Raw genomic sequence first — 12192 nt, forward strand, 5'->3', positions numbered from 1 at the left:
GATGACCCTGGAGACATCTTCCTTTTCTCCACATCTAGAACAATTTCTTTCAGATGCATTTTGGTTTTTAAGCATCGAGAGGTGCTATGAGGAACTGAAAGGTCATGGTGACAAATCCCAATCAGTGCTGGCTCCAGTGGCATTGTGAGGGAGCAAACTGCATCACGGTTATCAGCCTGCTGGCTTGCTGACCACTAAAAATCACCAGTAAGCTCTAGACTATATAGCCCTGAAAGGTTAGGGAGGTCAAAATCTTGCTACTGTTGTTTTTACTTCTCCAATTCAGCTGTCTGGGTGATGATAAATAAGAGTGGCAACAGTGCTGGGCTACATGTAAAAGGTTCACAGAGCTTCCAAAGCTGCTGGAAGGGCACAGGGAATTACCGTGGGGAAGCAGTTCAAAAGAGACATTGCAACCTACCATCGGAGCAGTCATCCCCCATGTAACCATCTTCACAGACACACCGTCCGTCGACGCAGCGGCCCACATTGTTGCAGTCCTTGGGGCAGGACTGTTCTCGGCAGTCCTCCCCCCTGAAGCCCTCGTGGCACACGCAGCGCCCATTGATGCAGCGCCCGCGCTGATGGCAGTCATTGGGGCAGGACAGCTCGCCGCAGTCCTCCCCTGTGAAGCCATTGTCACACTCACAGCGCCCCTCCACGCAGCGTCCACGGTTGTGGCAGTCCTCCGGGCACCGCAGCTCCCCGCAGTCCTCCCCTGTGTACCCTTCATCACACACACACTGCCCATTGACACAGAGACCTCGTTTGTGGCAGTCGTTGGGGCACCTCAGCTGGCCACAGTCCTCCCCAATGAACCCTTCATGGCACACACACTGCCCGTTGATGCAGCGCCCACGGTTGTTGCAGTCATTGGGACACCGCAGCTCGCCGCAGTCTTCCCCAATGAACCCTTCGTTGCACACGCACTGCCCGTTGACGCAGCGCCCGCGGTTGTGACAGTCGCTGGGACACCGCAGCTCACCGCAGTCCTCACCCAGGTACCCCTCATGGCACACACAGCGCCCGTTGACGCAGCGCCCGCGGTTGTGGCAGTCGTTGGGACACCTCTTCTCGCTGCAGTCATCCCCCACGAAGCCCTCATAGCAGACACACAGCCCGTTCTCGCAGCGCCCGTTGCCGTTGCAGTTGTTGGGGCAGGTCAGCTCGCCGCAGTCCTCCCCGGTGAAGCCCTCCTCGCAGAAGCAGGTCCCATTGACACAGCGCCCGCGGTCGAAGCAGTCGTTGGGGCAGATGAGCTCACTGCAGTCCTCACCGGTGTAACCCTCATCGCAGACGCATTCGTTATCCACACAGCGCCCGCGGTTGTGGCAGTTGTTGGGGCAGAGGGGCTCACTGCAGTCATCGCCTGCGAAGCCCTCGTGGCACACGCATCGCCCGTTCACGCACCTCCCATGCACACTGCACCCCTGGGAGCAGAGCTCTTCGCTGCAGTCTGTGCCTGTGTACCCCTCAAAGCACACACAAACGCCATCGATGCACTTGCCTTGGTCGTTACAGTCGGCTGGGCAGGAGACCTGGCTGCAGTCCTCACCCGTGAAGCCTTCGTTGCAGATGCATCTGCCCTGGACGCAGAGGCCCTGGTTGAAGCAGTTGTGTGGACAGGCTGGTTCAGAGCAGTTGGGACCTTTCCAGCCAGGCTCACAAACGCAGCCGCAGATCTCAATGCTGTAGTTGCCGTGTCCACTGCAATAGGGTGTTGTGTCCAGGCGACCTGTACCAATGATCCAGAAAATCAATTACTCCCCTTCTCTCTGGGATGCACTACGCCAGTGTGGCACAGACCACCTAAAAGTGGCCTAATGCTCCTAGCTCTGTACAGGATATAATTTCCAGTATCACCAAAGCTTCTAAATGACAATAAATCCTTCTTTTTCCAGTGAGATTCACTTTACATGGGGTGCTTTAATTCACACTGATGCCAGGGAAGTGCCCCTGCCAACTGCTTGGTTAAATGAGGATGCTGGATTCCTCTGCCCTTCTCCAAATCCCTCTTCCACTGGCTGAGCAGCTTTCCTGACTGCTTCATTAGGGCTTGCACCATGAATCATTATTCCCCAACTCACTCCCAAACATAACAAGCCAGGCAGCAATTGTATCATCAGCTGTGAGACCAGCTCTGTGCTCGGAGGGACAAATTAATACTGAGAAGACCCACTTTTCTCTCTTGTATGACCAAGCCCTTACCTTTTTTTCCCCCTTCCCTGACTACTTGTGCTTGTCTATTGCCTTATGTCCAGCTGTATTTTTATCAGTCTCTCTTAAAGAAAACTTGGAAACGAGAACAGTTACCTTGGCAGCTTACTCAAGGGGACAAAATGTGGAGCCAAGAGCTTGAACTGCATGAGTTTTAATCTCAACTCCAACACATTGTCACCATGCCCAAGTACTGTACATGCTCAATGCCACAGCTACAAAGCAGCCCAGGCAGACTTCTGACCCACAGATTCATAAACCAGCAAAACTGTGAATGAATGGATCTTGCAAGCTGGCCAAATACATTCCTAATTTTGATTACGTTTCAAATTCAACAGGTTGACTTTTGCTCATTCTTGAAACAGATTTGGGTATCTACTCTAAACAAGACCCACAGCCAGCACAAGAATTTCCCCAAGAGCAGCTCCCCCCAGTCTGCCTTACCTTCTACTGCCTGGGAATTGGGACAGCATCCAGCCCCGCTGGCACACTGCTCTCGTAAGGAGGATACCAGCCCCTCCAGCTCCTCGAGTCTGCTCAGCAGATCCTTAATGTCTGGGGCAGCTGCACAGCCGCAGGCTCGGCGGGGAATGTTAATCCGGTGTGTGAAGACAATCTGGTTCTCCTCATTCACCGTGTGCTCCTCGTAATTCTTGACGGGCTCAATTTCCGCCTTCAGGTCTGCATCACCACTCGCTCCATCCAGGTCCACAGAGCAAAGGGAGCCAACAGGCAACTTAATGTTGTAGACATGGTTAAAAACCACAGGCTGATTATCCTCTGGCAAGGTCACATTTAGCCCAGTCTCCCGTTTCTGCCGGATAATTCTCTTGATGAGCCCACCACTGACATGCTGATAGAGCAAAGCCAAAATCGCACAGGCTAAAACCTGGGTGGGGAGTCCCATTGCGGTGTTTAGGTCCTTTTCAAAGCTGATGGAGTGTTATATACGTTTGGCCTTTGTATTCAGGAGCAGCAATTGGAGAGCCAGTTCAAACCAAGTTGGATATCCTTTCCTTTCCTGGCAGACTTATTCCCTAGAAGAAGAAGGAGCAGTATAAGGGATGAACCACAGTTACACCCTGCACTGAAAGGCCTATGACACTGAATGTGTGTTGGTGTCCTGACTGGGGTGCTACTCGATGTACCATCTCACCTCACCTGAGCTGCTGAGCTTGCTCTCATATATAACAACAGACATTACCCTGTTTTCCAGGATCTCAGTGTGCTTGTGAACTAAACGCCACAAGACATGAATCTGAAAGGAAGCTACTGTTATTTCCAATTTAGAGCAAGTATAGTGTAAAATGGAAGGTTTAACTTCCTCAAGCAGAAGGCTAGGGCATGGAAGCTTGCTGAGTCTCATCTCGACTGAAAATAACTATTTTCAGACTGAGGTAGGTAAAATAAATGTGTTCTGTCATAATTCAGGTATATTACATTAAAAGTCTGTATTTCCTTCACTCCTTAGTTCACTGCTTGAAGGTTATTGAAAGCTGGATCGCAAAAGAAGTTCAAGACATTGTCAAAAGTTATATCAACCCTAAAAGCTCACTGCAGCCCTTTTCCATATGCTTTAAATTACTCCAGTTTCGTGGGAATCTGAGCTCCAGGGCTTGTAGCCCAGTAGCAAGTTTCACTATACTGATGATTTGTCTACAGCATGTTGATAAATGGAGTTCTCTGGAGAACACTGCTGTTTGAAGGGTCTACAGTCAGTGCTTGTATCATAGCTACCAGTATTTTAGCATAGAAGTAGTGAGACACAACAGGAGACTCCAGCACAGGAGATAGACTATAAGAACCAGCAGTGTGTACACATACATAAAAAAGGGAGAGGAGGAGGACAAGAAATCTTTTGATTATCTAAGTCCTTCAAGAGAGGAAGCTTTACAACAATACAGGTGTAAAAACACCTTTTAGCAACCTTTTCACTAGGCAGTATTTCCCACTGTCTGATATTTCATCAGCTATTAGCTATAGTTATTTATATTAGCTATTTATTTGTTAGTTATTAGCTATTAGCTATAGTTTGCTTAAGGTTACAAGCACCTGGCTGCACTGTAGTAGCTCTTCCTGAAACTCATTCTTTCCACTCAACTACAATACTTCCTCTTCCTCCTCAGTCTGTATCTGTTCCTTTCAAATACGAACCAGGGGAGCTGAAGGACAGCTATTGACTTGTGTTCAGGGTCAACCCTTCAGCAGGTAGAGAACCAGAAATAGCAAATGGACTGACTAAACAAGCACACCTTATAAATGTCACCTTAGCATTTGTTTCCCCTTACACTCCCAGAACAGCTTAGTTAAGCTGTTAGCTCACTGACTGTGCTTTCACTAGTTGTAAGTTAGTGATATGCCAGTAACATAGAAAACTTTTGTTCTCCAAACAACACTCTTTTGATGATAATTAATTTTTCAGATGAGAAACCAGCTTCTTCCACCCTTCTGCTTCCCCCAAAGCACAGAGGTAATATTTTCCCATGCTACCCCAGCTGCCTTCGTGGAAGGATGACAATAATACATCAGACACTTTACTGAAGTTAATGCTTTTTTAGACAATGCTGAGCTCATAAAAAGTGGACTTCACCCCTTTTTATTGGGGAATAAATCAGAAGTAAACAAGCAGCAGTGGAGGTTTTTTCTTGCCATGGAAAAACATTCAGCTTTTAGCCATTTCTAACACCATATTTGATCAAATAGTCTGCAAGAACCCCGTCTTCACCAGAAGAAATCACAAGGTCACTGATGAAGAATAACAGAGACAGACACAGTCCAGATCTTATCTGTGACTCAGGCTAACCCCTAGATTGGGTTGCAAGTTCATGAAATACATTCAGGACAGTATCTGAATTGGGATTTTACTCTAGAGAACTCCCACATGAGGTTTGCCCACTGCTGTCCATGCAATGAGATCCCATGTGCTATCCACTTCTTGCTCTGAGACGAGGTCACATAGCTAAAATCAGTGCCTAATCCTCAAGTAGTTATTTAGGGTACAGGCTGCTTGACAGATGCACCACCAAGGGAAAATGGAACAAACTGGAAGCAGGTCTGCATCTAATTCTCACTGAATTTTAGTGGAAGTCGAGCATCGATTTCCTTATGGCTTTTTTAAATATCCCAACCTACAAGAACTTGGACCTTGACCAAACCAAGAAAATTGATTGTAGTTTTTCTGCTGACTGGTGGGAGTTTACACATCATTTCATGACAGTACAAACTGTCGTTTTGTTAGTATGCCAGGAAAACGAAAAGCCTGCTTCTGACAAGAGCTGCTGTCACTGTTGCCTTCGCTATTGGTGAAAGGAATATGAACACCATTACTTCTACTGGAAACTCATTGTGTTAGAGTCAGCCAAACCTCTCAGCCTACAGATGATACTAGAAGACTTAATGTACCGTGGCTGAAATTTATGAAGAAGCATTCCCCAGTATTTGATCTGACCTCTGTGTTTTGACCTAGTGTGATACCTGAGCTAAATCAGATCAGATTCTCATCTGATCTGCCAAGGACCCGTCTGATTAGCTGAGCTCCATTCCTAGATCTGAGATCTACAACATGAGACACCTTCATTCAATTATTTTATACATTAGCCATATTTTTGGCTGGAAGAGCAAAGGTGACATCCTTCTCTCCAACTCCATTCCTCAAAAGTATCTAAACAACAGTTCAGACCACAAGGGACCACCCAGGAGAGGCTGTTAGAGAGAAAAATGGAAGCCACAGCAACTGTTCCCTCATCTACTTTCCTTCAGAATGGTTCATGGAGGTTGTATTTTAAACATGCTAATCGGAGACATCCTCTCAATATCTGCTTTGCAGAATCAGCTCTGGGACTCTTCACAAGCACCTAAAAGTCTTGCAGCAGGAGTTTGCAAAAGATGACCCTTATCATGAGTTTGACCTTGCTGTAATGCATACAAAAGGAGAGGGGTGATGTTTGTACCATACCTCTCAGGTACATTGGGAACCTTGTGTGACTCAGAATGTGTCCAGTTTTGACAAGCAGTTTGTATAATACAGAATATTACTCATCTTAATGGACTGTGCCTCCCTGCTGTCCTGACTGCAACATGACTGCTCCAAAAATCTTGCAGTGATTGGGTGGTTGATCTGCAAAATATTCTTCTTGTCATGCAAAACAATAAAGTCTAGAGCTCATGTTCTCCCAGTCTGATCGCTGGCATCTTCCCACAACCATCACCCTCCCTGGGCAAGAGTTATCTTTACTTCTCTCTTGCTCCTATATGATCCCTGTTACTATATAAATGATAACAGAAGGTGCTATGGTCTCTCACATGTCTTTAATTTCCTTGACCAGCAGTGATTGAATTTTGCAGTCCTCTCACTTACTGACTTGCATGCCGGCACCAGACAAAAAACAGATCCAAGAGTATATCACCTGGAGTCACCTGAGGTCTGCTGTGCATTATCTTTGTTTCCAAGAACACTTAGGTAGCCTTACCCATCTGAGTAGAACCTGAGTACAGCTTGTGCAAGTACAGGCTGAGTAATGAAACCTTGGACCACTAACACTGGATGCACCAGCTATCATCCTAAGAACACTTTTGTTTGTTTAATTGTGGAAGATCTTCCTTACAGCACCTTAACTTCATGAGTAATGTATCTGAAACAACTGGTCTAGGTGCCCAGGATAGAGATGTCAGTCCCTCTCTCTGACACATGTGCTTTCTGTATCACTGTGACAGGGGAAGAGGGCATCTGGCAATGATTCAGCCACCGTGGCAGCAGTGATGTTGAAAGTTTGGGATCTTTGCAAGGAGAGTTCAGTTCAAGTCAGAAGAGTCTGAAGATAATCCATATTTTTTCATCCTAGCCACAGCCTGAACTGTTGTATCCTCACTACTCCTGCACCTTGACTGGCTCACAGCGCGTAACTATTCACTTTAGAGTCTTCTGGCCTACTACAAGAATGAGAGACTATCACTTGAGAAGCTAATTCTAATTCTATGCAGCACCAGCTGATGCAGAATCAGGAAAACAAACATTTTCCTTCTTTTGTAGAAACACTTCTCCAAAGAGAAAAAAAAGAGACTGTTTCTAGAAAAACCCTGTTAAATCCCTGATCACTAGCTACTTATGCTCTTGGTGCTATATGATGGAAATAAGCTAGCCTGTCAATAGCACAAAGGAAAGGAATCATTTTCACTTCTGTTGCAGCCCTTTCATCCAAGGACCTGAATGCTCATCACGGTCTGGCTGTCAAAAGCTGAAAAAGTATTACAGTTATTTTTTTTTTGTTTAGACATCACCTCCCACCCCAAGACATCAGAACTTTTTCAGGACATTTCCATTAAATTAGAAATGTGTTTCTTAATAGGAAATTTTCAATCCATCTTGAAAACCCCCAGGAATCCTGACTCCTGGGGAATACTGAGCAAAGGTAATATAGGAATATTCCCCCCCCCTCCCCCAAGACACATTTGTTGTAAAGCAGCAGGTGTGAGAAACTAAATTAATACTTGCACAGTTCAATTTCCTAGTGAATCGCTCGAGTCTCTGTTGCAAATTCAGGAGTGGCAGAGCTGTGAGATGATTTGTGGGTATGTGGAGTGATAAATATGCAGATAAGAACCCTGCGATTTTAATCAAAGCAGATTGCAGCAATGGAGCAATGGAGGTGCTAAAAAGTATCTCAGCTGTCCTTAAAGCAGGCAGAAGGCTGATGGGAGCTGCTCAGACACCCCATACATGTCATGACTTGGAAATTAGACTTTAAAAAGGCAGAGAAAGAAAAACAGGAAATAAAAAAAGGAAACAATTCCTCTCTAAACAGGTACTTCCAATGTTACAGGAGGGGATCAACTACTGTCAGCATCTATTGGATTCAAGCACCTCTAGTTCAAATCTGCATTAAAGCAGCAGGTACTGCCAGAGAGAGGGCTGAGAGCCACAGCCCTCTACAGGAACCACAGAAAGGTGCATTTTAGGGTTGGTGAATTGCTAATCCCAGGAGTTTTGTGTGATCTATTAAGTGAAGAAACTTCACGGTTCAAGAATTCACTCCAAGGCATGACCTGGTCATCTGCTCCCTCAAGACCATGGTACCCAGCAACACACTTGTGTGGGCACTGGCATCATGGTGCTCTTCTCTTTATCTATTGCTATACAGACAAAAGATGTCAGGAATGTGCTCTGTCCTGGAGCAGACATGGAGAACATGTGCATTTTCCACAGGGAATACAAGCGGTGCTTTTACAGAGGATTACTAAAATGAAACTGTCTGTCAGAGTGCATTTTTACAAGGCTTTTCAAAAGATGCAGCCTTTTAAAGGAGAAGTGCTAATGTAGCTTTGCCAAGAGCATGCGACTCTCGAGGCTCCAGGCATCTTCTCAAACACAAACGGATTAAGACTGAAGTAAATTGAAATGCTCTCAATGAGAGTGAGGGAGTGTGAAAGTTTTGACATGGCAAGCAAAAACACAAACAGTTCTGACCTCTTCATCTTTTGCTGCTGTTTCCATACAATTGTAACTGCAGAAAATCATTTTCTTTCCATTCCCAATTCCAACAGGGAAAAGGAAACAGCAGGGATGCTCAGTGTAGGTCAAACTAGATTAAATCACAGTGGAGAGCAAAAATTCATAACACTCCTAAACCATCAGCACTGAATCTTTCCAGCAGAAATAATCAAAGCCAACTTGTTGCTATTTTTTGGTTTCTTCTTCTCTGTTTACATTGTATTCATCCTAAGGAGAAGAATTTTAAGGCAGCCAAATCTAGAGTAATTCCAAAAACTCCATTGTGTTCCCCAAGGTTCATAGAGAACATGTGCACAGTGTGATTCTTTCAACACCACTTAGACATCACAGATGCAAACAGGACCTTGGGATGTGAAGCTCCAAAGGGAAATACTCATAATTCAGAATTTTTCTTCATAGTCTTTAATGGACCTCATGAAGAGAAGAAAAGAGGGTTGTAACTGTCAAAGAAGAAAGAAAGAACCCGATTCCCTCTTTCTAACAGCTAAAATGCAGTGTGATAAGCTGTACTACATCCAGCTTCCAAGTTACACTGTGAAGTCTTACCTCTAATCTATATTCAAACAACTTTGTTTCTAACTCTATGGTCAGTTGACGAAGAAAAAGCATCCCGCATGTACTCTGCAGTTTTCTATGTAAGAAATCCCACATCTGGAAAACCCATAAAGAGCAACGAATCCGGACTCAGTGACACCCCCACTTAATAAACATCAAAATGCACAGGCACTTATTTGAAGGCCTTTGCCACCCCGCCCTGCTCCAGATTTGCCGACTGAACTTCTTGCTGAAAGCTAAAAGGAAAGAAAAGCGTTGACCAAAAAAGATCTTGCTGTCTGTGGATACCCAACAGCAGCGAAAAAGAGGGAGAAAGTACCCTCTGGAATAAATGCATGGAGAAAGAGGCAGGGAGGAACCAACTGGGAATGAAGTTCTAAGCAATGTTTGCTTAACTAGAGTAGTGTGATGTCTAAAGATACAAGTTGGTACAGGTAATAAAATCCCTTCTTGTTACAGAAGTGATTTGGTGATGTCCACAGCCCCAGAGCAAGGGCCCCATGACACCCACGTGTGGTGTAGGTGTGGCAGAAAGCCTTTTCTCCAAAAGGATTTTGGCATTATAATGGACAAATGCCATTCCTCCACTTTAAATATGGAAAACTGAGACACAGAGAGCTGGCATGGAGACACCCAAGCTCCTAGAAGCCTCTGCATTTGGACCTAAGTTTTCTACCCACTGCAAGACTGATTAAGCTGATCATCTCTGTTGAGTCCCATCACAGTGTTTGAACGCAGAGGTGTTCAAACACAAACACCTCTCAGAGGCGTTTTAGCACCTTACAGCACCAGACCCTGATACCATACTGTCCTTTTCATGAGTCTGCCTTCAACACTTAAACTCTTCTTATTTAAGGGCAAACTGCCACTGTATGCTTGATGTGGATAAGCGCTCACAACTCAGAGCTCTGTATACACCCTGAAGCCACCTGTGTTTCATCTAGTGCTGGCCCTGCATGTTTGAGATCAGCCCCCTTCACGGGAGGGAGAGCACTTACAACTAAGGGCACCCAAATGCAGAGACAGGCACTGATTTGCACAGTTAATTTCTGAGCTCTCATAAATCAGGTTTTTCATGTGCAGAATGTATCCATCACACATTCTGAGGGCCTTGCCCACACTGCTGGAATTACCAATAAACACAAAACAACTTTCGGATTACCATAGATTACCATACTACAGCATCCTGGTGATCACTAGAATTGCAATGACATTTATACCTCAGATTGATTCAAAGAACAGCAATTGAAACAAACACATAGATACTTTTTACCCCATCTAGCCCCTGAGTTCCTGCATTAAACATCCCTCAGCTAAGGGTGAACTCTTCACTCCAGCTAATTTATCACTTTTGGCTTCAGCTCTTAGATGATGTTTTTGTTTCAAGGAAGATGTCTGGTTACTGGTTCACAAGATTCTACTGCACATCATCTTTAAATAAAACCTTCTGGTTTCATATTACCCTCTGCCCATTCTACCTTGGCTGAAAAACTGAATATAGCAAAGCTTTACCAAGGCTGTTTGGAAAGAATTTTAATTAATTGCTTTGTGTACAATTTAGAATTTAGCAAAGGCTCATATTTCAAAGCCATCAGCATGACAGTGCCACAAAAGGAGAAGGAAAAATAACCCACTGAAGCCAACATCCATAAAAATGTGAAAGGGCTATGGTAAATTCTGAATGATAAGCATAAAAAGGAGCCCCATGAGAGACAAAACCTTCTGTAGTACAGTGACTATTTTGAGTTAAATTAGCATAATTATTCCATTATAAACGACTTTGTCTCTAAAGTTTTGTACTCTTACCCATGGCAAATCTCTCTAGGTCTATCCTTGTTCAGGATCTCAGAGCGAGAACAGACCTCTCCCAATGAAACAGTAAGTTTGGGTGTTTCATGAATCTCATGAATTAAGGGAAAAATTAAGTCAGCTAGGAGAAAACGGCTGCTGAACACATGCAATAGTCAACCAGAAGTGCCAAACGGATTATGTTTGAGGTGGCTGCAATGACAGGATATTGAACTCAACAACCAAGAGGTGCCTTTCAGTTTCACAGTCCTAAAGACATTTTTGATTTATGTTTCTTAGTAGTTACCTGGCTGCAAGGAGAAAAGTAAAGAAATTCTGCCTGAACACACTGCTGCTGCTATTGTGAGTCCATCAAGAGCAAAGGAGAATGACCTCAGAGAAGAGCCAGGTGTGTGGAAATGACACTGTGCTGGGACCTGGGAGAGCTGGGATCATTCCTAATCTCTGGCATGACTTTAGCCAAGACAATTACCACCCTGATTTCTAACAGGGAGATTTGCACCCTAAACAAAATGCAAGTAACTGAACTTAATTACTTCATTCTTTTCATGTTTCCAACTGATCCTCAAGAGAGATTCTTTAGTTTCCCCCTATAAAGACCTTCCCTGCCATCAATTTTTCTGCCTAACTTCGTGCTAGAGCTTGTCTCTTAATGCTTCTATATACTACCTACATTAGAGGAAGCCCTAATTGTGTTAAATAATAGTGGCCAAGTGGCTACAGTTCTTAACAAGGTTTAATCACAGCCATCTTCTAAATGGGCCACAGATAGACAGGAGACAAGATTGATGGTGGAAAGGACAAGTGAGATGACTTTGGAAATTATACAATCATCTGACTAGAGCAGAGCTGCTCTGAAACAACTACCATACTGTTTAGGGCTGCTAGGTATAAGATACTTTTGTTAAGACCTTGCCTACACAATTATTTATAGAATAAACTCAATGCTTCCTTTGGAGCTGTTCCAGAGCCCAGCCACCATCAGAGGAAATTAAAAACCAAGCCCCTCCATGTGTCTTCCTGCAGCAAACTTCGCAAGCTTGTACATTCAGGTCGTCACGCTATAAGCAGCCTTCTGTCCCTTGAAGAAATGTAAAGGCACA

General features: G+C 44.6%; 1 protein-coding gene across 5 annotated transcripts in view; it reads right to left on the reverse strand.

The window, feature by feature from the left end:
- Window positions 1-12192, reverse strand: part of TNC (tenascin C) — a 72174-nt gene that overhangs the window by 44371 nt on the left and 15611 nt on the right. For all 5 annotated transcript variants that reach the window (XM_057405880.1, XM_057405879.1, XM_057405878.1 and 2 more), the window contains exons 2-3: window positions 2662-3254; window positions 422-1735 (exon numbers count right to left, since the gene is read on the reverse strand). In XM_057405880.1, the coding sequence (XP_057261863.1) occupies window positions 422-1735; window positions 2662-3124 (1777 nt within the window). In that variant the 5' untranslated portion in view covers window positions 3125-3254. The remainder of the gene's footprint in view (window positions 1-421; window positions 1736-2661; window positions 3255-12192) is intronic.

The sequence above is a fragment of the Pezoporus wallicus genome, unplaced genomic scaffold (assembly GCF_028554395.1).
Source record: "Pezoporus wallicus isolate ANWC-B61680 ecotype Strahan unplaced genomic scaffold, APGP_CSIRO_Pwel_v1 contig_4684, whole genome shotgun sequence".
NCBI lineage: Eukaryota > Metazoa > Chordata > Aves > Psittaciformes > Psittacidae > Pezoporus > Pezoporus wallicus.